Genomic DNA, 27,879 nt, shown 5'->3' with positions numbered 1-27,879 from the left:
CATTTACTCCCCCAGACAACTTTGGTGGCATTTGGAGTCGTTTTGAAGAAATTAGCCCCAGAGGAGCGGCGCGTATATCCGTATAATGTGAGTACTCGGGGCATCCATGCGCAGCCTCTATATAACGCATAATCTGCTGCGAAACTCGTTCATATTAAATATTTTGTTCTGATATGCTGGTGCTATTCCCCTCTGAGCCGGCGGTCGGCTAGTTTAGCTGTAGTTTGGCACAGCTGTGGTTCGTTATTGCGTATGCAGAGTTAGCCGTGTTGTGGCTGGCTGCTCGCGGCGCCCGGCGTTCGGTAATGACATCATCCACGTCAGAGGTAGTTGTCTAGAGACGCCGGATGTTGATAACATGCCACCACGGGCTCAGAGGGGAATAGCACCAGCATATCAGAACTAAATATTGGAATATGAACGAGTTTCTGCAGATTATGCATTATATAGAGGCTGCGCATGGATGCCCCGAGTACTCGCATTATACGGATATACGCGCCGCTCCTCTGGGGCTAATTTCTTCAAAACGACTCCAAATGCCACCAAAGTTGTCTGGGGGAGTAAATGGTCGTATTTAATGCTACAAATAAGGTCCAGGTTGTAAAAAACAGAAGTTATCCTTTAACTGTAAAAATAAGAAGCAGAGGATCTGATAAAGAAAAGAATCATCAGCTGCTGATGGGGTTGATGCTGCATTAAAACTGAAGTCACTTGTTTTATTTTTTGATTCCTCGGTGCATGTATGTAACATTTAACACGCTCAGAGGTTTTTAATGGAGACAAACATGCTCACAGTCCTCACTAATCTGAAACTGGTACCAAAACTCCAAAATCAACACATGAACATGGAGTCGGCTCCCCTTCCTCTCTAATTGGGCTAGCTGCTGGCGGTCGTGGAGTTAAATTAATTGGGCGATAAATCATTTATCGGTGAACAAGGCGAGGCCTTCGGGGGCTCCCGAGCATCTGCTGTACGCCTCGAACACACGAAGGACGAACACGGCTCAGAAAAATCAAAGAATCCGGCCGACGCTCCTAACTCAGCGGTCAGGTCTGCCTCCGTCCTCTGGGACCTCCGTCCAGCGCCACGCCTTACACAAGCGATCGATGGAGCAGGAAGTGACATCAGCCACCCTGGGGAACTGCAGAGAGACGGATGGTGGTGTCTTTGCTCCTCTGTAACACGATCTCCTCCATGTTTAATGGGCATTATCAGTGCTCCGTCCTGTGGCCGCTGTCAGTGGTTTATAATGTGAGCAGTCTGCTTCATGCCAACGAGACATAAAAATGTGAGCGCATTGTTAAGGAGCGGGCAGGAAGCCAGCGAGCCCGCGGCCTATTTTTATACCTGCATGAGATCTGGACCCGGCCGGGCTATTGTTTTGGTCAGGTCAGTGTCTGCGGCTTCCCTTCATGTTAAAGAGGCTGGAAAAAGGGAAGAGGCCGGCTGCAGCTGGACGCCACAGCTGCAGAGACGCCGACGCTGATCCAGGTCCAGCTTCCTGACGGTGGACGCACAGAGAGGCTAAAAACCATCCAGTCCAGGTCCACCTATCAGTCCCTCCAGGTCTCTGACTGGGTTTAAACAGAGATTTGTTCCATGTTTTTTCAAGACGATTTGAAAATGAAGAAATATTTGATATGATGGATTATATGCATGTAGAGTTTAGGTTAAAACAATCCACAAAATGCCTTTATGACTATTTGACAGAAGTCAAAGCTGATCATTGGTTCATTACAGACCGTGAACTGAACTCATCAGTGAAGCCTGAGAGGTTTCACTGTCCTTATTCTCAACAACATCATCATCAGTGAATAACACAGCAGCGACTGTGTTATACCTCCTTCCTCAATTCAGGAGACACAAACAACCAGACGATTGATTGATTGATTGATGATGTATGAGCGGTCTTCAGTCGTGTGTCCATTGTTTCCACCTCTCAGCCGTCCACAGCAGGACTCTGACTCTCAGCTTTGTGAACTTCCTCTGTCACAGTTTAATGAATCAGTCGCTTTCAGGCCTGCTGACAACACATACACTACGACTGATTAGCTCTTCATGCTAAGAGTAAAACGAGCGCGGGGATGTTTCTGTTTTTCAAATTTTACCAACAACCTTTTCTAAAGTGATATTTTCAAATGTGCAGAAAAATACAGCTACAAACGCACAAATAATGACTTGATAGATCATTTAGTGTAGTGGACGTCACAAAACAGTGAAAAATGTGTTTAGTCTAAAACCTTGATGACATGTAAGAGAAAATCCTCGCAGTGAGAAGCTGCACACAGACAGTTTGGCTTTTGGCTTCATATGTGACTTAATAAATTAAACTGGAAAAAGGTATGATTGCATAGAAATGATGTCGTTAAAGAATATATTATCCATAAATGTGCAAATCCGAAGCAGCACCGACATCGCAGAGACTTCACTTTGGTCCCTGCAGGTGTTTTCAGCAGCTGGACTCGCTCCAAACTGCCTTCATACAGGAAAACAGGTGTTGGAGCAGGCCAGAGGCCCTGAGATCTGAGTGCTACGACTCCCTGCGTTTGAGGGTTTCTGGCGGTTTCTTCATTTGCGGATTGGAAAGAGGATCACTGAGACGTCCCAGAGTCTGTTCGCAGGTAAAGCTGGGGGGTTTCACAGCATCAGCCTCGACTGACATCATGAAAAAAGACCATCTTCAAACTTTTTCACCCAGCAAACGGCATATATTCTGCTGTTTCAGGCATCACGTGCTGACTGACGGGTTCAGGTGTGAGCGGAGTGTCAGATCAGATCAGGACAGAGAGGAGAAAAAAAGGCTGCATTTGATCTTCTCTCTCGCTTTGCTCGCACAGCCAGCGTCAGTGCGACTCGACCATTTAGCAGAAGACGCTCCGATACGTCTCAGGCCCTCAGGATGACATTTTAAGGCTGATTGGAAGATCAAAGAGCAGACTGGGAGGGGGGGGGGCTCTTCACGAGCTCCAGGATCTTAGCTAATTTACACATCTGAACGAGTGTGTCGCCCTGCTGAAGAGACAGAAAGCGTGTTTTGGCGTGAACACAATGAGGAAACGTCTGAGTATGAACTGTGGTTTAGTTCCCCGTCACAGTCCCGTGCTTCATCTCTGGAGAACTGAACAGCTCCTCTGGAAACCGGATCAAACAGCAGCACCGTGCTGAAGTCTGGTGAGGACGGCGACAGAGGCAGAATAACTGCCCCGCTCAGATCAATAAGAAGACTCATGGTGAACTTCATGGGCTCAATGTTAAGACCTGGTCCAGTTTTCCTCCCACATGCCCTGCACTGTCCCTCTTTCTGTCCTCAGTCAGTGACTTTGATTTCTGCTGAGTCACACAAAGAAATTCCTGTTTGTGCTGCGCAGCCAGCAGGAACCTGAAGGCCGCAGTTTAAAGGCTTCACCTCCAGCACCTTCAGCAGGGGGGGGTCATCTAGGCACGCACCAAAGCATCAGACACCACAACTGAATGTGAGACTGGAGGAAAACTCCGAAAACAGACTTTCATCTTCAATCATCTGACGGTACGACGGCTCCTTCCGCCTGTTGAATCCACCTGGGCGGTGACATCACGCAGGTGGAGGCCGGAGAGGAGCAGCTCGACCCCAGCTGTCAGCTCCGGTCTCCTGCAGGAGGAAACGAAGCCATCGGGCTCTGCTCCTCAGAAACCGGACAGACAGGTAAAACCTCTGTGGACGGTGGACTCAGCTTTCTGCCAAGTCAGCGGGAAAGGTGTGAAACATCGGCAGCCTCTGGAAAAACAGGTGAGCGGCTGCAGGTGATCCCAGGGGATCTGGTGATCTCTTCAAGACACTTTTCGAGACACTTTTCTAATTAATTATGCTAGCAGTGCTTAATTAATGGCAATAATTGAAGCCATAAGATGACTCAATAATAGAATATGCACTCAAATAATGTAGTTAAAAATATCACAAGTGACAATTGACTCGAGTGACATCACTCGAGGACGTTGATCAGACATTAAAGGCTTCATACTGCTCTCGAACATGTGCAGTCCGACTCCCCAACACCTGGAAACACACTGAGAACTGGTTTACAGGATGAAGGAGGATTCTTGAGTCGTCAGTCCAACACATGCAAATTTCTGAACAGTGTGAGAAGACATGCTGTCTTCGGCGGAGACGTGTGTGGGTTGTGTTAAACTGTCGCCTGTAACCGGAGGAAGCTGCACTGCAGAGCTGAAGCTCAGGGCTTTTCAGTCACCGGACACGGACTGAATTTTGCTCGACCGTGACTCACCGTGAACCGCGACCTCGAACTGTGACGCGCAGGAAGCGGAAACGCTCGAGGTCACGAGCGACCAAAAGACACGGAAACGCCGAGACGCCTCCGTCCTCGCCGGACAGACGATGATGGGAGAAAACGACGGGCGCGGAGAGATACAGATCAGCCAATCAGCAGCGAGATGCCGAACCAAATTTAGCAGCAAAGCCTGGAGCTCTGCATTATTCAGGCACAATGACCCATTAAAAACTGTTTTTGAGAATGAAGACGAGGAGGGAGGCAGAGGAGACGAAGGCAGGGTCTGACCAGCAGATCAGCAGCCTGATAATATCGCCTGATATTGATTATCATCATCAAGTAAATGCTGAATTACCTTTATTATCTGTTCATCTATCAGGTCCTGCAGTGAGCTGTGAGCTTCTCTGAGGTTTCATTCATGTGCAGCTCAGCAACAACACAAAATAAATCACTTCAAACAGAAATCCACTTTGCCATGTGTTACCGATCATTTTCATTATTGATTAATAATTTCATTATTGTTTTGTTTGACCGACGGGACAAAAGCCAACGATGATCCGTTTACTTGACCGTAGGACACAGAGGCTGGAGCGAGGGGACGTCGGCATTACGGGACCAAAACGTTCAATCATCAAAACGTGAATTTCCTGTTCGCCGACCAATCACTGCAGCTCTCGTCCATGTGGTTTCGGTGCAGCCACGTAGATCCATGAATACGTGCGTCTGCTGCAGACTGTATATGTTCTGTAACAATGCATCCTGTCATTACGCACAGCTGGAGCTATTTATAGCCCCTGCAGCAGCGGTAGGCAAACAGCAGCCTCGTCAGGCCCGCCAACAAAAACATCTGGCTCCCCGAAATCTTCCCTGCACTCGTATTTCTACGTGATTTTTTTCAGAAATCTGCTGCAGACAACAACACAAAGCTCCTGAACGCAGCCCGGTGTTTGCTAATGCAGCTTCAACGTGGAGAGAGACATGCAAACCACCGAGGCTCGTTCTGCATCAGGTTACAAGACAAATCACACAAACAAATCTGTGAAACCTTCCACAGATTCAGCCTGGTTCAACAAATGTCTAAGATAAGATAAGATAAGATAAGATAACTAAAAGAGCTAAACACCTGTGAAACTCAGGTCTGACTCTGGTCTATAACTGCTGATCCTGGACTACAGCGGGAACCATCAAGAGGTTAACGAATGTAGACTACAGAGCTCATAATGAAGCAGATGTCACCATAAAACACATGGAACTGGTCCTGGACTGTGGATCAAACCAGTCTGGACACTGGGGGGGTTGGGGGGTCACTGATCATGGGGGTTCAGCAGACGTGTGTGTGTGTGTGTGTGTGTCCATATGCTGAAGAAGCTCCAAACAGAGGGATTAGAGACGAACACGGGCGTCTCAGCAGGGCGTCCGGGGCGACACAGATTAGACAGAGCGGGACATCAGCCAAACACCGTCCAAAAATCTGTTAGTGGAAAACAACCTCCATCGAACCACCATCAGCACCTTGTAGCCTGCTTCTCATTGGACGAGCGCGGCGCTACATGAAAGCTGGAGTATTGTCAGAGAGGCATTAAAAGCGGCGTTTATGCTCTGCACAAGCAAAACGTGGAACTGACGTGTCAGTGAACGCAGCTCAGGATCCGTTTTCTGAATCCGTCTGCTCTGCCAGCTGAAATCACGCCGGCACGCCGCAGCTAACGTGGACAGCTAATTGTGTTAGCAGAACGAGGGTTTGAAAGTCCGCATCGCAGCTCTGAACCTCTTCCAGCCTGTGAGCGTAACGCTGGTGTCAGACCAGTGTCTTCACAGCTTTACATTCTCACCTCAGCTCACCAGATTCCTGACGGACATGATCAATAAGTCAGTTTTCGTACATGTGCAGCTCTGCTGGCTGCACTTCTCTGTGACGTTTCCTCTGCATCTGAACAGTGAGGCTGCGATTAAAGGACCGTTAGCATGCTGGCAGGACTCGATCATTTCTACTGTAAATTAATAGTCGATCATTTTGGACATTCACTTTCTTTCTGAGAGAGAGAAGATCAATACTTCATGTCTGTAGGTGCAGAATACTGAGCCACGCTGTTGGCAGAATATAAAGCATTAAGCCAGGCTAAGAGCAGTGAGAGTTGAGTTAAAGTACATTCAGTTTGTGCACCATTCATAATTATCAAGGATGAGACGACATAAATATAATAATAATAATCTGTAAATAATCTGTATATTAATAACTTCAGGATCTTATTGATCAAATCATCTTTATGTTAAAGGCGTTTCAATAGAGTCATTTTTACAATTGCACCAGTTTTTGTTTCTAGAAATATTCAATATTTTATATCAGCAACAGGTATCTGAGGTGTGTACGTTACCGTGGTTACATACAGAGGAAGTGACGACTGCGTTGGCGGTGCTGTACGGTGTAGGCCGAGTGAACATGGAGGACTGTTTCTGTGTTCAGTACAGAGCTGCAGTCAGGACATGGTTAGCCTAGCTTAGCATAGAGACTTAAAGCAGGGGGAAACAGCTAGCCTGGCAGAACACACTGATAAACTCCACTGAAGTTCAGTGGCTAACTCTTTTGTTTGTTTCATTTGCACACAAGCAGAAATGTGAAAACATGACTTTTTAGTGTTTCTCGACACCTGAAAACATCGACAAACAAAGACGAGATATTTACACTCAACCTGAAACAATCTGGATAATTGATTAATTGATTAACTGTTGTGAATGATTTTGATTGGACAGAAAAGAACCTCTGAAGACGTCATCTCTGACTCTTTGAACATGCAGTCTGGCATTTTTAAACACTGTTCACAGTTTATAGACAAAAAGGATTAATTGATTAATTAAAAAATCTACAGATCAATGGTCGTGTGTGGAGCTACAACAATTAGTTTCATCAATCAGTCGATCGTCAGTCGATCAACTACTTTGATAACTGCAGATATGCTGTTATTTTAAACTGAATACTTTTGATGTTTTTTATGTGTCGCCATGATATCTGATTTTGTTGCGTGATCTTGAACACATCACTGAACAGCAGTGAAACAGCGAGGCCTGGCAGCCCCGAGGCAGCTCTGAACTGTGATTACAGGACTTTAAGTGCCGCTGACGGTGCTCGGCTGCATCGTGCGTCTGTTGCATCATCGTTCACGAAGAATAAAAACTCTTCTGGCTTCTACTTCCTCACAGAGCCACCTCGAACAAAGACGGGATCCGAGTGAGGAGCTGAGAGGCCGACAAAGGTCAGCAACAGATAAAAACATCAAAGGACGAACGCATGGCGAATGCAAAACGCTGCTGCATTCAAGTGCAGTCATGTGTTTGTCTAACACACACACACACACACTTCCCTAATGGGACCCTGGAGGTAGGCAGGAGCAGGGGGGGTTTCTACCCAGAGCTCCTTGCAGCGATGGAGTCTGCGTGGCGGTGCAGGTGTGGCGGTTCGCTGGGAGGCGCTGAGGTTTAAAGACCTTTAACACAGCTGATGAAGTCAGAATGAACTCCAGAAAGGAGTATGTCTGACTGATCAGCTGATCACTGAAAGTAAAAAGCGTCATTGAGAAGTCCACCTGTGCTCATGGGTCGGTTCATTTAAAACATGCACGTGGCAGCTGAAGGAGCTTTTAACCACACACGGCACACTTCTGTCCAGACCTTCAGCTCACAGCAGCGCAGCAGAAACACACCTCTGAGCTGGTTTTACCCTCAACTACCTCCAGACGGCAAGAAGTTTGTGACGCGTGTGAATATTACCGATCATGTCCAAACACGCAGCGACGGCAGAAGCTCCACATCTGGTTTTTACTGGATATAAAATCTACTCTTCATGAGAATAATCCTGAATCCGACATCGTCAACTGAATATTAAATATCAGCCTTCTCTGAGTGATTCTGGGAAATAAATTGTGCTTTGACTCTTGCACCTGTGCAGGTGCGTCAAGATAATTAAATAAAGCCAATAAACCATGTTAGCTTTAGTGTTTAGCTCACAGTTCATGCTAGCTTGACACGCTGCACAGACAGAGACCCTGAGGAGGAACATAACAACAACAACACGATCACACATGGCTGCAATGCCCAGCTGTCTGCAGACTTTTGGCCATATAGTGCAGTGTAATAACTACTAATTTATTCCTCATAAAGACAACAGAATCTTCTAGTCGGCCTCCTGATTGATTAGCTAACTAGCTGAAACATATTGACGGTTTTTGCTTTGCCAGGAGACGAGAGGACTGAATGCAGTTCACACACATCACAAAAAACACAAAGATTAAATGATCTTGATGAAAGCCAATGAGCTCCAGCAGGTGTTTCCCTGACAGGTTACCTCCAAACCAGATCAGTGCAGTAAGAGGAAGGTTCAGCACACGCTCAGATGGACCGAGCGGCTCGTTTGACTCGGTGTTTGGCGTCTTAATGCGTGTAAATCCCTCTCTGGCAGCAGTAGGACGAGCCGGCGAGGCGTCCTCTCGGCCCACATCACATCTCTGACATTTCTCCTGCGTCGATATTCCCCCGGCTGCTTCCTGCTCAGACCGATCGATGAGCTCGTCGAGCCGGCCGCATCCTCTGAGTTTAATGAGCATCAGGACCCGCTCGGGGACACTCGTTATCTCGTTAATCTCAAATGCGGTGCACGGACGAGGACCGTGACGCGAGAGAGGAAGTGTGGGAGAAGGTTTCATACCTCCAGCGTGTTAGTTTATTACTTTAATTGCTTGATTTTTAGCTGCTCTTTAGGAAACAATGATCATTGTCTTTCACAGACAAATCTCTCACGAGCACGGTTCCTGTTTCGATTAAAGAAATGTGTCAAAAAAATGTAAACCAGCGTTCTGCTCCAGGACAGGAACAAGACTACTTTAATCCAGACTTAAATCGCTGCACGTCACCCGTCAACGTAACTACAAAGACATAAATTCCCTCTCACAGAGACATTTTACAGAGCTGTGAAATGAGAGAGGACTCGTCTTTTCTCTGATCTAGCTGCTCCATCAGGTTCAATGTCTTTGTCTTTGTTGGCACTGGGACCAAAACAAAACATCACAGTGACCGAATTCAACCAGAACTGACCCAGAACCCACAGCGAGGCTCTGTGATTGGACGCTTCATCCAGAAATCACTGCTCAGTGACGTTCATGTCCGTCCAGGACCTTCAGTGCCAAACAGCTTCATGAGGAAATGAACACGACTGACTTCTGGAACCCTGGACAACCAAAACACATCCTCCAACTTCACAACTGTGGTTTCCAGGGACCGGCAGCCCCTCTGTTTCCACACCTGACGTCAGTTTCTGTCAGCGGAGCTTCTCTCAGAGGCTCCACCTCTAATCTGACGTCTCAGCACAGATCCATATAACCCACTGCAGGCAGATTAAAGGGAGCAGGAAAAGTTGTGATCTGCAGCTAATCCCAGAGATCCCAGTTAACCTCTTCTCACTGGTGGATGACAACAACGCCGAGCGACCTCTGACCCCGGCGTGGCCGGAGGATCGGCTCCACATGCCGCTGTGTTCCTGAGCCTGAATGACAGAAGACCTGCTGACTGATGGTGAAGAAAGCATGCAGGTAAATATCATGAAGACCTGTGTCAGTCTCCTCAGTCCTCTACTGTCAGAGCCAAGACCGCTCGTCTGTCAGCAACGAGGCCGAGAACTGATCGATCATTGAAAATTATTTAGCTCCAGTTTCTCAAATGTGAATATTTTCAAAAGCAAGTCATTTATCAAGCATGTTTTACTGTCATCTGACATTTAATGGAAGAAAAACTGATATGGTGCTTTCAGGCAGATGTGCTCATGATGCTGCTGAACAGTTTGATACAAATGCAGCGTCATGACTGGACTTCACTGGGGGGGCACAAACACTTTGCAGCGTTTAGCTGCCAGAGTCTGAATCAGCATCTGGCTGCTGGCGGGGGGACTCTGAGGAGAAAGTGCGGAGTCATGACTTCCACCAGGACAGATGTTTGTGTCGAGGTCAGCGGGGGGAGGAAGAGGAACAACCACCGTCACAGCTGAGCGATGCTCCTGATGTCTGATCATGAGATTATCAAACATTCTTCTCGTGCACTCGTCTCATTTACTTCAGATTCCACATTAAGCTCAAATATGAGGGAATTGCTGGTATTGATCGCTGCGTTCCTGACGAAATGTTCATAACTGTCCAAAGTGAATCTGTAAAACATCCTGATCCAACACAATTAACCACCAGGCACACGATCAGTGAGCGCCGCCGCCTCTCCGCCTCCACTGAGCGCGCTCACTGTCCCTCAGCCTGACGATGACTCATGCTTCACCTCGTACATTAGGCCTAATGAAAGAAGGCCTGCAGGAAAACAAACGATTGTACACAACCACTTTGCAGAGAGAGAGGACATTACGTCTGCAGTTGGCCCTAATCTGGTGCAGTCAGCATGGGCGGGGTGGGGGTGGGGATGGGGGGGCTTTATGGACAAAAGGTGCAGAGACCTCAGCATAATTTCTCAAGACAGACTGGCGTGCTGGCAGCGCTGCAGCGGGCAGCGGCCGCTGTTACGCAACGGCTAAAACCCCCGTTTAAAAGCATCCCTGTGACTTCTTATTACTGTTATTAGAGGACGTCAATCAGCCGCGCCGTTACATAACCGCTCTGTGACGGACGATCGGCCCCCGGCTTCAATCTGCCACAACGACGTTGTTCTGACATTATCTGAGCAGCAAGAGGAAACAAAGACACGGACACCTCTGATGGGACACCGCCTCCGATTGGCTGCGTCCATCAGACACAGTCCCACAGGTGATCCTGGAAACCTGCAGACCTTCATCATCACCTGCAGGTCGCCACAGATCACATCACGCGTCTTCACCAGAGCTGCAACGATTCAGCAATTAACTTAATCGCAGGCTGTTTTAATAATCGATTGATTGGTTTGAGTGATTTCTGAAGGAAAAATAGAGTAAAAATCCTCTCAGGTTCTTAAATGTGAGTATTTTCTGCTTTCTTCTTTTAGAGGACACTGACTAAAGACGTCTTCTTGGCTTTGAGAAACACTGATCAACGTTTTTCATCATTTTACAGACCGAAAACAGATCGATAGATGAATCCAGGAGACAATACTCAGCAGTGAAAATAAGTCGAGCTGCAGGCCTGGTCTTTTCATGAACTGTCACAGATGCTGCAGTTTTGTGCACCTGTGCAGCAGCTGGAGCACCTTGACCTGAGGCCACATTCATACGATCAGAGGAACACAGCTGTGCTGCACGCAGAGCTCCAGGCTTTAAAAACAGAGAATAACTGAGAGAAATCATCATCCAGAGCCCAAAGAGATTTACTCCACCAGCCTGCAGCCGACACACAGACCTGATCTGGTGCAATACGTCCTGTATATACTGTCCCAGGTGTGTTCTGATCCGTCCAGGTGACACCTACAACTGAGCAGAAGCCTGGACTGGACAGGTGGTTTGTTCAAAGCACACATGAGCCTGAAATGATAAATCAATAAACCAACACAAAAGAATCAATGACCACTTAGAAAATCAATTCTGTGGGAATCAAGCACAGTAAAGCGTCTCCAGGAGAGGGTTAAATAAAGTTCCATTGAAATAAAAAGTAAATAAACAGCGATCCGACCGGCTCAAGGTGAGAAAAGGTGAACTTTGGCCGGCGGAGACAAAGGAACACAAAGACTGAATGTCAACATGCAGCCAGAGCAGCAGGTGACTCATTGATTTATCTGACAGAGACTGATTCTGAGCTTAAAGCCTGGCTGGAGTTCATTTCACTTCCTGGCAGCGCGGCAGGATGCATTTTCACGACAGGTGGAGCAGCGGGAGCCGAACCTCAAACCTCAGGGGTCTCACTTTATCCCACGTCGTCCCCGAACGAGACGGGAACTGCAAACACTCGAAACGGGAGAACGAGCATTATGAGGGTACGGTCCTGACAAATGAGAGAGGAAACACAGAGCCCGCAGGGCGAACAAACACACGGCGCTGAGGCTAACTAGGTCACACGGTGCGTTCACTGACTGCAGGCCGGACAAAGTGAGACAAAAGCTGCGCGAGACAAAGGCTGAAGTGGAAAAGACGCGTTGGTGTTGGTGGATAAACAGGCGGGAAAGACTAAAGACGGCCTGCTGGACTCGGAGCGTACTGCAGCTGTTCTCCTGATACTGATCATCAGAAAAGTATTGACGATGTATTACAGCTACAAACTGACACCTGATGCCTGATACCTGCTGTCAGTGTTTCTCCTGACAGAGCCTCTCATTGGCCGGCGTGTGCTGCCTCCGTTGATTTTGTTGGTTAGATTGAGACACGAGGAATAAAATAAAAAGCTTCCCAAGGAGATAAAATTCTGAATGTCAGAAGCAGAGATGGACAGACGCCAACCACAAATGTCTGAAATCCACAAACGGGACCCCAGCGGCCCCCCCTGGGTCCATCTGCCCCCCCAGAGCAGTCAAGTTAGAGAAAAAACAGAGTTATATATGATTCTTTGGCTCTGTGAGACAGCTGGAAGTCAGAGAAGTGAGCGGCATGAAAAAGGAAATGATGGCTCTTCTCCTTTCTGGGGGGTTAATTAGCTGCGTTTTACTGCCTTTGAGTCCTGAGTGTGTAAAACGCCGCTCGCTGTTAGACGGCTCTGTGAAGAAGCCTCAAAATGAAGAGCGGCCTGATTTCAGGTTTCTGTCGATGCAGCCGCGGCTCCGAGGCCAGACGCCGAAAATGGGTCAGTGTCACCTGGGTGGCGGGACAGCCGTCCATCCTCACACACACACACCTCACATGCAAACGAGCCCCACGCCGCCGGAGAATACGAGGCGAGATGTGAGTCACGGCGCGGCAAGTAGGCCGAGTCTCACCTGCTCAATAAGACCCAGAACTGGGCCGGTGGGAGCGGCGGGAGGGTGTCTCTCAGGGACGACGGCTCACTTACATAACGACTAAACAAACACGCGGGGAGGACGGCGGCCTCTCCAGCTGAGAGCTTGCGTAACGCGACATGAGCGTGAGCGACACATCCAGATGTGCGCTGAGGGCAAAGGAAGAGGCTGACGGCACGGCGGCTGCTGCTGTTTTGGGTTATTTCCAGCATGGAAGCAGGCTGAATGAGTCACCGAGTGCCAGCGAATTCAGAGAAAATGGAAACGAGCAAAGCGGCAGCGAGTCACTGCTCTGACTATTGTGCTGCACAGCACAGACAGCTGTGCAGCCAGCGACACGCCGCCATACGAACTGATGTCCCTTTGACTCCATGCAGTCTAAAATCCATTTTTTCTCCTCAGATACACTCAATTATTCTCCCTGAAGACAAACCCCTTTCAATTTAGTCTGAATTTTAAGACTGAACATTCAGGAAGAAACAGAAAAGCTGCAGTAATTTCCTTCTCGTCGGTGCACGTCTTGATCTAATGCTGTGAAAGTCTATTTTTAGCAGCACTGCTTGACATTTTCTAGGTGGTGAGGTCAAAAATCCTGTTAGAGAATGCATCAGTGCTGACCTTTAAAGCTGTGTGTAAACAGAGTGGAAGTTTGCACAGTTGAGGATGTTTTTAGATGAAGTTTTGTCACATTTTTGGCCGAGTCTGGCTTGTTTATCGTCTTTTCCTGGTGCAGATCAAACATCACGGGGCTCGGGCTGACAGGACACATCTGTGCAGCACAGCGCAGGTTGTGTACAGCACACAGATGTTCCTAAACAACATCGGCCAACGCACAAACAGAGCAGCTCCCGGTTCAGCTCCAGAAAAGATATTTTCAGAAACAGAGTGACACAAACAAAGACCTCACAGGAACCAGATTCCCTTTAAATTTATACAGTTTTTATCTGATGGCAGCACATCACATGACAACACAATGCAGATCAGAACAGAGCAGCCACTCACAGGTGCATGTGCAGCATTTACAGCAGGAGTCAAACCAGCAGCCCGGGCTGTGGTTCTGCCTTGCTCTAACCAAGGAAATAAAAAACTTGTGATGAAATGAAAGAAGATGTTAAATCACTTCTCTTCCCTTTAATATGTGATTGTGTTGACTTGTTTAACTTACTGACCTCCGTGTTCAGATATTCACACTGTGTGGCAGCCTGTATGGAGAGGCCTGAAGGACAAAACTGCACTCACAGAAACATATTGAGGACTTCTGCGAGCTGACACCGTTTTCTCCACCTGCATCGATCAATAAATCAATACAGAGAGGCGTACTGTTCTACAAATCTCAGAACAGATGCCGGCTATTTGACAGAGATACTCAGTGTGTAAAAAGACGCTGTTAGACAGGTAAGACGCTGCTTTTTATGATATCACGAACATATAAACCTGTTTCACACTCAACTTTAACTGTTTGTCTTAACAATAACCGAGCAGGATATCACTGCTGCTGTCAGCCAGCGTCTAACACACGGTGATTCATCTGTGCAGCATTCAGGATGTAAACCCACGGAGTATAATCCCTGAGTATTAACCGACTCTGTGACAGACTTGAAGGACTCGGACCTGCAGTCCTGGTGCTGCTGCTGCAGCTTCCACAACATTGATTTCATGCTTTAAAGTGCAGAAAACCAATTTCAGCCACCGGAAGAATGAAAGTGACTGCTGACAGTCCTCAGCAGAGGAACCACAACACAGTTTAGGTCTGTCCAGATGTGGAGCGACACCGCCTGCACAGCGGGATGAGCCAGGGTCGTCACCACGTTTATTCTGACACCTTCACACCCACCCACCCAGCCTGCAGCATCCTCCCCCTGTCCTACCTTCAATCGCGATGACATGCTCCCGGATCTGGTTCTGCAGCAGCGGCTCCTCCACCCGCTCCAGCAGCTCGTAGATGGAGTAGATGTTGGGATGGACGGACTCAAACCTCTGGATCTCGGACCGGATGGCGGCCGAGTTGGCCAGGTGCTGCTGGTAGTTCATCACTGCAGCTCGCGTCTGGGCCGCCGAACGAAAACACCTGAGCTTTTCAGGTGGTCAGGCCAGGTGTTGGCGGTGAAGAAGAGGATGATGAAGGAAGGTGAAAGCTGTGACCTCCAGGAGGGCAAAAAGCTCAGAGAAGCCTCAAATCATGCCTTTCTCCTCCGGCTGAGGATGAACTCACCGCATCAGTTAGACGCTACGTACCGTCAGGTACACAATTAATTTAAATCACTGCGAGTCTTTTCTGCCCAAAAAACACAGTTTATCCTCTTCTACATCCCCGGAGCTCCAATGCCAGCGATATTTCCAGCGTTTTCCTTTTAGCGGAGGCGGCCGCAGCGCGGCTACTGGCCGGTGAAGGCAGCTGTTGCCCGGGGCGTCCCGGTTCCTAATTCCGGTGCGGTGACAGATGTGCGGCGGGCTGAGCGACACTTCCCCATATCCGTCCAGGCCGGGGACGGTTAAAGCGACACTTTCTTGAGTTTAGCTCGATTTAAAACACCTTTAAGGGTCACTTACAGTCATAACTGACCAAACGACAAGGATAAAAAACGGCCTTGTTGCTAGGTGGCTAGGCTAGCCGGCTAAAGCTAACTAGCTGTAGCTTCCAAGCCGGGGAAAAGAGGGGAAATTCACCGTTTTTCAGCCGTCAAAGTCCGCTTTACATAACGACTGAGTGGGGAGTTAAAGCCCCGGAGAGGAGACTAAAGCAGCCATTTAAAAACTACAGCGTGAAACAGCAGCTGGTGGCGGCGCGGCAGCTTCAGAAACACTTCGCGGATCGTGGAGGGTAGTTAGGATGCCTGTTCCCGTCCGTCCCTCCGTTGTTTTGTCTCCACTCCGGGACCAGCTGCGCCGAATAACGTCCTCACCCGACACCAAACCTCGAGCGCGGGAGCCCAGCGGAGCTCGAGCGCCTCCAAAATGACTCCAGGTGTTGCAAACCGCACGAGTTTTACAGGTAGGTCCCGCACACGGCGCCCAAACACTCAGCCGTTCCCCCTTCCAGCGCTGCGAGGTCCATCCCGTGCAGACTGGAGCCACAGGATCCCAGCCGGGGACGTCATGACCCTCCGCCGAGTTTCCTCCCCGCGAGCCAAGCGACGCACACTCAACACGGCGAGTTCCGGCGAGGATTTTCAAAATAAAACCTTTATGTTTCTGCCGCATGCTGTTGACCGTGACGAGGACTTCTGAAATCCACAGGACACGAGTACAGATACCCCCAGAATCAACCCCACCACCCCGAGGAAATCAGACTCTCATCATTTATTTTTATTGTGACCGTTAAAGCTGACCTTGGCAACAGAAGTTTGATGATATAAGTCTCTCTGCTGATGAAGTGTGAGATGTGGTTAAAAGCTCTGGAAAAAAGGTGGTACTGCCACACTACCGGATGTGTATTTTATATCTATTTTTACTTGTATAAATGTTGCGAAATTAAAATAACACCTCTAGAAACAGCAGAATAAATAAATAAAATACAAATGACAGTGTATGTAAGTCTCACCTGCACAATGTAAACTCTCCCTACAGGACCAGCCTGCATAGTATTAGTTATCTGGCCTGTATATGCTGATTGTTATACTTTGATGTCTTTGTTTTCTTCAATCTGAAATCATTCTCATCTCTTTGTGACACACTTGATGCATCTATAAAACGAATTCAACCCACTAAAGCTGTGATTCGCTGAATTCAACAAAACACAGATGAACTATGTGGTTTTGTCTCGCTATCTCAGACCTCAAAAAAGTCTATTTATTTTATTGACTAGAATTCTATTCTAGCTTTTCACTCCGTATTTACCCTGCATTTTTTGATTTCATGCTGATTTATGAACGATAAATTTGCGACATTTTTATGCTTTTATTTTGAACATAAAATCTCCATTTTTCCGGTCCTCCTTTAGCCAACGCCCGCGTGCTTGACGCACCGACATTCACGAAGATCCTTGCTGCGTGGACGGTGCGCAAAAATTACTGAAAAAATCAGTTTATTTCTGATTTTCGTCCTTTCTATCGATCAATTAATTACTTTAATTTATTTTTCATGGCGGAACTTGAGTTCAGAATGAAGCTGCAAAGCATGAATGGACATCTGACAACAGGAATCAGCCAGTAGATCAGAAGAAGATACAACAATGTTGATGCTGCACAGTTCAGTGTTTATTTGCTATGTTTACATGAACATATTTGTATTTTCTAAATGTGAAATGAAACCATGTGAAAGAGGAAAAGTCCCGATCCTTCATCATAAAGGTGTCTGGGTTTGGACACGATCAATGCAAATACCTCGTTCTGCTCGTCTCTGAAAGTTCGACAGTCCGCTTGGCCACTATTGTGTTGAAGCTGCTATTTTCTCTCCATCGAGCAGTAAATAGTGCACGATGCCATTTTTTTTCTTCCCGCTGGTGGTCGCCTTGATGCAGCACTCGTGTTCCCCCACCGTGAAGTGCGTCTCTGTGCCATCGTCCACAAACTCTCCCTGTGGACAGTCCACCGAGAAACACAGACACAGTTTCAAGTGACGTGTCTCCTCTCAATGCTTTAATCTTATTCTGAAAGGAGCACCTGTCTTCCTGCAGGACAAGCTTTTATTGTGAAATGACATTATTTTCATATTTTGAATGAAACTGCATCAGAGTTTGTTCACATTTGGGCTCAAAGAGTGATTCTCACCATTGTGTCCATTTTCTGTCCGTTGCACCAAACGTCCATGGTGTCCTTTTCTGTTGGACGAAAGAAGAAGAGGACATGTTTACAGTGGACACGCTGCGAGGCACTACGGCTTCAAAACAAACAGTAACTGAGGTGAATTCTGTCGCTCTGAAGAGACGTCAGCGCAGGTTTCGTGTCTGTCGTCCAGCCAGGTGGATGCTGCCAGTCATGTTTCCTAAAATAACTGCACTGACCTCCACCTGAGCAGATTAGGCCTCAGTGTGGCGAGCGTTCACCTACATTCCCTCCTGAAACACCAAACCGCAGTTACATCAGCTCAACCTGCGGCGGGCTCACCCAGAACGACCCTGCAGTCCTCCCCGTCCACCTTCAGCAGCCAGGTTTTGGTGGTCTGGGCCCGGTTGTCGATGAACTTCTGCAGACTCTTCCCGGCGATCTCCAGCGTGTACTCGTAGGCGAACCCGCTGACGGCCTCGATGACGATGGTGGCTTTGGTGGCGGCGCTTCCCACCGTGAAGGTTTCCTTTCCAACCAGCTTGAACATCCAGTCTTTCCTGATGACTTCCTGTTGAGGAGACACGTTTCCTGCTGTCATGACAACCAGAACACCTTCGGCTGTACATTCACCAGTTTGTGCACCTGATGTCCAGTCCAACAACCAGCCCGACTGAAGCGAGGTTTTAACATGAATGAAACAAACGAAACACAACATGTTCATGTCTGAGCTTCAGAGGTGCTGGATGAGACAGGCTAGCTGTTTCCCCCTGCTTCCAGTCTTTATGCTAAGCTAACCGGCCGCTGGCTCAAACTTCATGTTTATCATCTTCTCGTCAAAGTAAAGAAAGCAAATTAGTGAATGTAAAACTCTTCCACTGATCGTGCACGTGTGTGTGTGTGTGTGTGTCACTATTAAAGATGTATTGATGAATATCTCCTCTATGACATGTGACAGCTGTCAATCACATATCAAACTGCTCAGCTCTGCAGAGCTTTTTAGCCTCTTTTAGCTCCCAGTTGTAGTTCTGGATCAGTCTGAGCTGATAAACTCAGTGTTTGGTCTCTTATCAGCTGATCTGATAAATACACATCGAGGACTGAAAATGAGACGTTTACTGTCCAACAGTCACTGGAAAACATTTGCACATTTGTATTTCTGGAGAAAAGTTTTTCTCATTCACTTTCAATGCAGTCAGTTTTCTCACAGCAGCATCTAGTGGCCACGAGAGGAACCGCAGCTCAACACTCTTCAACATCCAGTGACATCTGTGTATTCTGAGGTACTTGTACATGAGTACTTCCATCAAATTTTATACTTTGAATTCTACATTTCAAACTTTTGAGGTTTTTACCACCACATGTGCAGGGAAAAAGCAGACGAAGCTCCACTTTGAGCTTCTACAAGATGAAAGTACGGCATACAACACTGACAGGAGCTGATCTTCATCAGTACTTCTACTTCTGATACTTTCACTACATTCTGTTGATTTTTACTTCAGTAAAGTATTTCAGAGAATACTTTTGGCACTTTATGTATATGTTCATACTGTTACTTTGACTGAAATGTGATTTAGCATGCAGGACCTTTGTACAGAGTATCTCTACACTGCAGTATTTCTACTTTTACTGAAGTAAAACAAATTAAACATGTTAGTTTTTCTGAAATACGGGATACTTCCTCTCAGCTCATCACCTGTGACGCGTCTCACCTGTCCGTTGACACAAACAACCCGTTTCCCGCTGGTTGTGCCGTGAGCGAACTCGATCCTGTACACGCCGTCGCTCAGCGCCACCTCCCACGCCGCCACCAGATCTCCACTCAGCATCTCCGACGCACCTCAGGATCCCGTCCCGAAAACCACCGAGTCTTCTCAGAGCGGCATGCCGGCCGTACCGGAGCTGTTTTGGCGCTCGGCGTCCCCTCTGCTCGGCGGCGGTGTCGGCTCAGCAGCAGGTGTATTACTGTAAGAGGCTTAGAGGCGTGAGCTCACTCCACGCTGACATCCACAATTAGGACAAGCTGTGGGTTTGTTTCAGACAGCGGGAACTGCTCCTCCACAGGTACGCTGCGCAGCTACACCTCATCAAACACAAGGCCGTCTGCGGGCCGGTGTTCCGGGGCTGACCTCTGACCTGGACAAAGTGACAGAGTTACTGCTGGGCACAGAAAGGCCAAACGAGAACAAGTAAAACAATACAGTCGATCATCTGAGGCCACTCAGAGTTATTCAAACATCATCTTCATCATCAAAAGACTGTGACAGGGTTCAAACCTCATGTAGGTTTCATTTTACCTCATTTACCCACAGGGGAAGCAGGAAGGAAAGAAGAGGAAAGAAAGGTAAGGAAGGAAGGAAGAAAGACAGGAAGAAGAGGAAAGAAAGGTAAGGAAGGAAGGAAGACAGGAAGAAGAGGAAGGAAGACAGAAAGAAGAGGAAGGAAAGGTGAGGAAGAAAAGAAGAAAGAAATAAGAGGAAGGAAGATAGAAAGAAGAGGAAAGAAAGGTAAGGAAGGAAGACAGAAAGAAGAGGAAAGAAAGGTAAGGAAGGAAGACAGAAAGAAGAGGAAGGAAGATAGAAAGAAAGGGAAAGAAAGGTAAGGAAGGAAGAAAGAAAGAAAGAAGAGGAAGGAAAGGTGAGGAAGAAAAGAAGAAAGAAATAAGAGGAAGGAAGACAGAAAGAAGAGGAAAGAAAGGTAAGGAAGGAAGGCAGAAAGAAAGGTAAGGAAGGAAGGAAGACAGAAAGAAAAGGAGGGAACAAATAAAGAAAGAAAAGGAAGGAAGGATGAAAGGAAGGAAGGAAAGGGAAGAACAAAAAGGAAGTAAAGTGTATCTATGTGACCTCGGTGAAGGCTGTTACGTACGAACGGTCGTGACCGCAGACCGAATAAAACATGGCCGCCGTCTCTGTGAGTCACCGTGAAGCTCGGAGACTGCGACTCCACCAAACTCCTGTAGGTGGAGCTCAGGTGGATGAATGACGCCTGGTCGCTGTCAGTCAAAGTGGCCAGAACCCTCGTTCAGTCATCGTGAAGCAGGAAGTTAGCGACAGAGACCAGGTCGGTTTGTGCCACCGGGCTGCTGTAAAGCTGCTTGTTTTATTGTGGAGGTCTATGGGCGCGGATTTGGTTTTAGAGCCTCAAGTGGCCATTTCAGGGACTGCAGTGTTTGGGACCCCCGGGTTTGACCCAACCATCCGTCACACTCCATCCTTTGCTCCCGCCGTCATCGCCCCCTGCTGGTGCTGAGCCTCATAAACGTGCACTTCACGACGAGGCTAAACGTGACACTGACCCGCTGACCCCCATCGGATCCATTAAACTGGACTCAATCAGACACTAATCTGATTAAAGTGCCAGATTAGAAACTGCACAGTGACACGCATGTAGAAGTACTCAGAGTACTCTTTGAAAAGTACCACTGATTGAAAATACATGTCGATAAAGATTTAGAATTTTATTCCATTAAAAGCACAAGAATGAACACAAAAATGTCCTAAAAGTACCGATCAAGCATTTCAGAAGAGTAGAAATAATCAGATTATTGGGATCAATGGCGTTATTGATCCGCGTTTGACTGAACTCAGGGGAGGTGGAGGGTGAAGCGTGTTTCTCAGGGCGTCCAGCAGGGGTCTCTGTTCTGCGTTTCAGCCCAGCCTCCACACACAAAGCTTCCTTTGTGTTCTTGTTGTTTCCAGACGATCCACACACAGTTTCGTGTGTCTCACATCTGAACTGCAGCCAAACCACCGAACCGAGCGGCTGAACCGCGGCCTCCGGACCCGTACGAGGACGTCTGCGTCAATCATGTCCTCGCTCGTTTGTCTCCTCTTTGAATTCAGTCCTGGAGTCACATAAAGACTCTTTTCTGCACACAGGAAGTCAAAAATGTGAACTTTCAATGAGGCGTAAGAACTCACTCACTTCATTTGATCAAACAAATGTTGAGCTTTTTTTGTTCTTTTTAAAGTTTTAATATGTTTCATCATATTAATTTATTTTGTAACTCACTGAAATCCACTCAAATCCACCAGAAACATGGAGAGTGAAGCAGAGGAGAGGTGAAGAGCAGGAGGAGGAAGAGCAGCTGCTGGTCAGACGAGTCGGACCTGAATGAGATGAATCGAGGTGATGTAACGTCGTCTCACTCACGGTTTCACTGCTGGAAACATAAACCGGCCTACGAGCCTTCAGGTGAGCTCCACCTGAAACATCCACATGACTGCAGCAGGAACATTAATCCACAGACAGACATGATAGAAAAACACTGACAGGAACATTTTACTGTAGTACTGCTGATAATACTCACATACTGAGACCCGAGTCAGGTGTTGGTTGCAGGACTGTGGAGTATTTGCAGTGTGTATTAGTACTTTTACTGAAGTACAGGTTTGAGTTTAGTGATTTTTTGTGGGTTTCTGTCACATCTGTGTGATGTTCTGTTGTTGTGGTTTTGAGGAGGGTCTTGAGACGAGGGGCTCGGGGAGACACAGCATCGTCTTTACTGACACAGGAAACCATGTATCTGAAGAGGAGTCAGAACAGCTGCAAATGATGACAGAAGTACTTCCTCTGGGTTAACACAGATTCTTCTGAGATCGTTTGGTGTGTTTGAGGAAAATGACTTTATTCCAAAGTTTAAGTCAGAGCTGCCACCTAGTGGCCAGATAATATATCAGCACTCATCTCGTTAACATTTCTTTCCTCTAATTCGACGGTTTTCTTCCAGATGGAGAATATTTCGGTGTAAGAAAGAACTCTGAGGAGATTTATTTGACTGCATTGTCTATTATTTTACCTTGTTTGTGTCTCAGAGGTCATTTCTGACACAGAAACATGTCATTTGGAGCAGATTTAAGGAAAAACTTGAATTTCTATGAAAGAAAAGCTTCAATTAACCAAAGTAAAAATTTCTTCATTCATATTTTATCTTTATTTTTCAGAACTTTATTCTCAATTGATGTTCGATTCTAGAGAAATGTCACATTTCAGCATGTTGATCTGACCTGCTGTGCTCTGACCAAAGTGACTCTACAGGACGACATCCACAGAACATGTCCTCTTCCTCCTCTTCCTCCCTGAGTTCTGTTTATTCTTTTTCTTCCTCACTTGATGTTTGATGTGTTTCAATACAGAACGAAAGGTGACACGCAGAGACCCGATCAGTGATCAATCTGTCTTTTATTATCAAAGTTTGAGGGACGACACATCGGAGGAGGAGGAGTCCCTTCACACCTCAGACCACATAAATACTCAGACGGGAAGATGACGAAGCACGTGATTTAAATAGACTCCCTTTAAACTTGATTACACTCGTGTGTGAGGAGGTGAAGAATAAAGCTTTCATACGAACAGAGTGCTGCGAGGTGGAATCATTAAATATCAGGAATGTGATCAGGAGCATTCAGGACAGACAAAACAAAGGGAAAAATGGACGACTGCGTCAAAGCAGAGACGAAGGTTTAAGGCACAAACACGTGACATGTGGAACGCCTGGACCAGCACGTCTCTTCTTCTCTGCTTCTGTGTCTGCAGGTAAAATTCACGATTGTCAAAACATCCATAACAACATGAAGAGTATGTGGCCATAAGTATATGGACACCCCCTGCCCACATCTGTGCACTGCACGGCTCCGCAACACCGACGACTCAGCACTTTTTCAGCTGACGTGTTGAACTTACGCTGCGCTGACCGAACCAGAACCAGAACCAGAACCAGAACCAGAGGAACACTGAGCTGAACAGGAACCTCTCTGACTAACAGTCATTAGGTGTTATTGTGGGAAAACTCTTAATTAACGGACCAGCACTTGTAGAATAAAGTGAATGTGTCACTAATACGGATGCTAATAGCAGCTACTTTATGGTGGACCTTAATATAAAGTGTTAGCTTCAAGCTAGCTCGCCCCACGCACACAGCAGCTCCATAAAACAATGGTTTAACTGAACTGAACCGGTCTGCACAGAGTCCTGACCTCATCCTGAACTGGACCATCATCTGTGAGTCAGACCTGATGGCCCACATCAGTGCTGGACCTCAGTGGTGCTCTGGTGTCTGATCAAACCCCTGCAGCAGGTTCAACATCTGGACTGAAGGGTGGAGGCTGTGACAGCTGCACATTAATGCCCAATCAGCACCGTCACGTTCAACCACCGAGCGTAGCTGAAGTGTCCGCATACTTTTGGCCACATAGAGCAAAAGCAGAACCAGGAAAGAAGCTGAAAACAAACAAACAGGATAACAGAAGTGAGATTCTCCCGGTGACCTCGAACACATCGCTTCTCTTACACGTGGACAAAAACACTTTTGGCTGTCAGAATAAAGGCGCAGGTGAGGAGCCAGACGATTGGCTGTCGGCTGATGACGCGTCTGTCGAGCAGGTATGCAGCTCTCGGGCAGTTTAATGGTTTGAAGCCGCCGCCGTCGGTTCGGCCCGACCGACCGCCGTTCGGTTTCGGCTCTCCGTGGCCTCGGCCGCGGCCTCGCCGTTAAAGCACGCAGCAGTGCTTCTTCTTCTTCTTACCGCTCGGCCCGTTTTTGTCTTTGCTCTCCGCCATTTTCTTCTTGCGGACCTCGCGCATGAGGTCGAAGAACACCTGCGGGACAGAGGACAGGCGGAGCATGAGGCCGCGACAGGTCGGCGAGGAGACGAGAGGAGAGGCGGCTCACCTGAACTCATCGTCTGTCTTTTCTGTTAGCGCTTCTCAGCCAGTCACAGTGTGGAAGAACAATCAGGAAAATGAACTAAATCAAGGACACTGACGTCGTTTTGGCTGTTTAAAACCTGTTTTTCTATTAATTCTGGATCAATCGGCTGATTATTGATCGATCGTTTGGTTTGGAAACATTTAGATCAATGAGATCATTCAGAGGAAACGCAGCAGATCAAACTCACAGCAGTGGATCAGTGTTTGTGTACCTTGTCGACGTTGGCCCTCGTCTTGGCCGAGGTCTCCACGTACTGGACCCCCCACTCGCCCGCCTTCGCCGCCGCCTCGTCGGCAGAAACCTGCCGCCGCTCCTCCAGGTCTGACTTGTTCCCCACCAGGAGCAGAGGGATCGCCTCCTCCTCCTTCACCCGCAGGATCTGCTCCCTGACGCACGCACACGCACACACAAACACACACACACACACATATTATAGCAACACTCATCATAGCAAAACCCGACCAATGAGGCGCGAGCCAGAGGCCTCGTCAACGCACCTGAACTCAGACGTGGCCGTGAAGGACTCGTGCTCTGTGATGGAGAAGACCAGCAGGAAGCCCTCCCCGCTGCGGAAGTAGTTGTCTCTGATGGCGGCGTAGTCCTCCTGACCCGCCGTGTCCAGGATGTCGATCTGAACGTCCTCGCCGTCCAGGACCACCTTCTTCCTGTAGCTGTCGGCCTTGGTGGGCTCGTAGTCCTCCACGAACTGGGAGAGCAGAGAACGGGATCATGTGACGGAAAACAGACACGGCAGGGGGGATGGGAAATGTAGTGCGGGGGTCTCACCTCGTCGTACATGAACTGCAGGGTGAGGGCGGACTTCCCCACTCCACCGCTGCCCACCATGATCACCTTGTGGAGGGCCAGAGACGTCTGGTTCTTGTTCTTGCCGGAGGCCATGACTCTGGCCTGCAGGGACCAGCAGAGACCAGCAGGGACAGGCAGGGACAGGCAGGGACAGACACAGGATGGAGGATGGACACCAACAGGATTAAACACATACATGAACAGTGTCTGTCTGGATTTAAAAATACTGGTTCATGTGCAGGACAGAAAACGTCAGAATTCTAAAACACATTAAAAATGATCCTCTAAGACGGGTCTGCAATGAGAAACACATTCAGAACCTGGGATCTGAACGACAGGTGAACCTGAACTCTTATCTGGTCTCAGCGGCACCTGGAGACTAAAACACAGGCTTCGGGGCTGGAATCTGAGCCAGCGGGGACGAGTCTGGACCGATCCGATCCAGTCAGACTTCATCCAATCAGAGACGGCTTTCAGGTGCCCCGAGGACGCCGACGCTGCAGCTCCGGTGTTTATCTTTGGGGATTATAACAGCGGCAGACTGGAGAATGTTCTACCTTCAACATATCATCATCATCATCATCATGAGGCGTTCAGGCTCAAAGGCTGGGCTGCTCTCAGGACGGAAAAACAAGCTTCTTGACCTGGAGCCTCACTTTGTTCGCTTCTTTTCTTTCGCTGAGGAAATAACGAACCAGGTGAGATTTTCAGATGAGGACGCTGCTCCTGGATTTCAGCTCGTCGTCGTTCGTACGTGTTCTTTCATTTCTCCTCTCCTCGCTGTGAAACACTCAGCTGTGTTCAGGTAAACCCCCGATGGGCTCAGTTCCAGTTAAATCTGTCACTTTTCATCCTGAACTCACTGAACATGATCTGGTTCCAGATTCGGTGCTGCTGATTCTCTTTCACATCCTTACAAGCCGAGTATTTAGGGGGTTTCTGGCTGCTGACGTCTCTCTGGCACCTCGTGGAGGACAGTCGGGGTTATTTTTAACCTGCTTCCGACGCGGTGATGAAGAGTTCGCTGGAAACGACGCGTCTGTTCGGCCCGTTTGCCGGACATGAAGCCTTTTTTAAATTCTTTGCTTGACCTCCTGTGGGTTTACATTCGTCTGACATGCACCGTGGTTCTTTCTGTTCTTGTTCTGATCGTTCCGGTTTTGGTGCCCATGAGTCCTGCGCACTAACCTGCAGAGAGGGAACTACCTTTAACTGACTGCTGTACAGCTGCAGCTCATCTCCAGCTGACACATCTGTCCAGTTTAAAGATGTGGATTCACTTTAAATTCAGACAGCTAGTCTGCAAATGCATTTAAAACAGGGATAAGTGTTGCTAAACACTGTTAATGTTCGTTTATAGACCTCTATAGATTTACCAGACACACACACACACCCAGCAGTGTCTGAGTGGGTCCTCTGATAAGGACTGACTGTAAACACACTGCCGGGGTGTGCGTGGAAACTTGTCAGTGACCTTTCAGTGCGGGCTGCTGCCTTCAAGGACACCAAACATGAGGGTGAAACAGGAGTGCAGTGAAAATACATGTCAGCTCTGCTCCGGGGCGACATGAATAATCGTGGCAACTCTGAATAACCTCAGCTGTAAAAACAAATAAGACGTAAATGAACAATATGCCTGGCTGCACTAAAAGAGGAACTATAACTCATCCTGTCAACACACAGCTTCAGCTTCCTCTCTGTATTAACCAGCTGACAGCTGGAAACCACTTTCTACCAGACACTAAACAGCCACTTTAGCGCTTCCCGGTTCCCGCCTTTAGCCCGAAAGCCGCCTCTGATTGGATGAAGTCACGAGACGAACTCGCCTATGGCTGTTGCTATTGGCTGGTTGGCGCGTCGCTCAGCACAGCGGTCGCTAGCCAGTGGAACAGCCGCAGATAGCGCTTTCGTTCCCTGAGGGGGATTCAGTGAAAACGACATTAAAACGCTTCGCGGCGGAGCGGAAGAAACGTTCAGCTAGTTTCCACAACAGCCGAAAAGTCGCACAACTCACCCGCTAACGTGTTTTCTCGTTGTTCGCTGAGAAATCCGCCATACACCGACACACACTCAACTTTTACAAGTTGACCAGGCTACTCCCTGCCCCACCTTGTACCCGGACTCACACGAAGATCGTGTAATCGATGGAAGAGGAGTCACTCAGCTGCTGACAAATGTCGCGGGACAGCTAGCATAGCCGTTACCGAGGCGACGGATTTCGCGACTGCCTGAAATAAAGCCAAACATAACTCAACAAAGTACATGTTACAAATTTTATGACTTAAATAGACAGTTTACTTACGTTAGCTGTGGGTATTTGCAGTAAAATGCGGCCGCTCGTTACTTTCTGTGGACAACGCCGGGAAACCCACCGAGTGATACGTCTTACCTTTTCCCTCCTCTCAGGACGGGGCGTTCACTCTAACCGGATGTGATGTCACGGAATTCCTTGTATTCGCTGTGATCAATTTATTTATTTATTGGCTTTAACACAGGTCATAAAAATATTAGTGAAAA

At 47.8% G+C, this 27,879-nt stretch overlaps 3 protein-coding genes across 3 annotated transcripts in view; all 3 read right to left on the bottom strand.

Annotated features, from left to right (window-relative positions):
• Nucleotides 1–16,191, bottom strand: part of agap1 (ArfGAP with GTPase domain, ankyrin repeat and PH domain 1) — a 137,163-nt gene extending 120,972 nt beyond the window's left edge. Inside the window, exon 1 of the mRNA XM_041966571.1 lies at nt 15,012–16,191. Coding sequence (XP_041822505.1) covers nt 15,012–15,174 — 163 coding nt within the window. The 5' untranslated portion in view covers nt 15,175–16,191. The remainder of the gene's footprint in view (nt 1–15,011) is intronic.
• A 1,138-nt stretch (nt 16,192–17,329) lies between these two features.
• LOC121627644 (fas apoptotic inhibitory molecule 1-like) lies at nt 17,330–20,252 on the bottom strand. Its single transcript, XM_041966666.1, has 4 exons — nt 19,559–20,252; nt 18,189–18,417; nt 17,853–17,902; nt 17,330–17,658 (listed from the first exon to the last, which is right to left on the bottom strand). The coding sequence occupies exons 1-4, from the start codon at nt 19,673–19,675 to the stop codon at nt 17,509–17,511; spliced, it is 546 nt and encodes a 181-aa protein (XP_041822600.1). The 5' UTR covers nt 19,676–20,252; the 3' UTR covers nt 17,330–17,508.
• Nucleotides 20,253–23,008: 2,756 nt separating this feature from the next.
• LOC121627643 (ras-related protein ralB-B-like) lies at nt 23,009–27,515 on the bottom strand. The gene is made up of 5 exons (XM_041966665.1): nt 27,377–27,515; nt 25,342–25,464; nt 25,053–25,261; nt 24,767–24,941; nt 23,009–24,443 (listed from the first exon to the last, which is right to left on the bottom strand). The coding sequence occupies exons 2-5, from the start codon at nt 25,453–25,455 to the stop codon at nt 24,336–24,338; spliced, it is 606 nt and encodes a 201-aa protein (XP_041822599.1). The 5' UTR covers nt 25,456–25,464; nt 27,377–27,515; the 3' UTR covers nt 23,009–24,335.
• Between the last annotated feature and the right edge of the window lie 364 nt (nt 27,516–27,879).

This window comes from Chelmon rostratus, chromosome 24 (genome assembly GCF_017976325.1).
Source record: "Chelmon rostratus isolate fCheRos1 chromosome 24, fCheRos1.pri, whole genome shotgun sequence".
Classification (NCBI taxonomy): Eukaryota; Metazoa; Chordata; class Actinopteri; order Chaetodontiformes; family Chaetodontidae; genus Chelmon; species Chelmon rostratus.
This window is presented reverse-complemented; position numbering and strand designations above follow the sequence as displayed.

Excerpts from the sequence above, each read along its gene's own strand:
- LOC121627644 (XM_041966666.1), bottom strand. The coding sequence starts at position 19,675 with ATGCTGAGTGGAGATCTGGTGGCGGCGTGGGAGGTGGCGCTGAGCGAC. Across the intron at positions 18,418-19,558 it reads TTGTTTGTGTCAACGGACAG|GAAGTCATCAGGAAAGACTG; the intron begins GTGAGACGCGTC and ends TCTCCTCAACAG. Across the intron at positions 17,903-18,188 it reads GGACTGCAGGGTCGTTCTGG|AAAAGGACACCATGGACGTT; the intron begins GTGAGCCCGCCG and ends TTCGTCCAACAG.
- LOC121627643 (XM_041966665.1), bottom strand. The coding sequence starts at position 25,455 with ATGGCCTCCGGCAAGAACAAGAACCAGACGTCTCTGGCCCTCCACAAG. Across the intron at positions 25,262-25,341 it reads TGCAGTTCATGTACGACGAG|TTCGTGGAGGACTACGAGCC; the intron begins GTGAGACCCCCG and ends CTGCTCTCCCAG. Across the intron at positions 24,444-24,766 it reads CGAGGGCCAACGTCGACAAG|GTGTTCTTCGACCTCATGCG; the intron begins GTACACAAACAC and ends TCTGTCCCGCAG.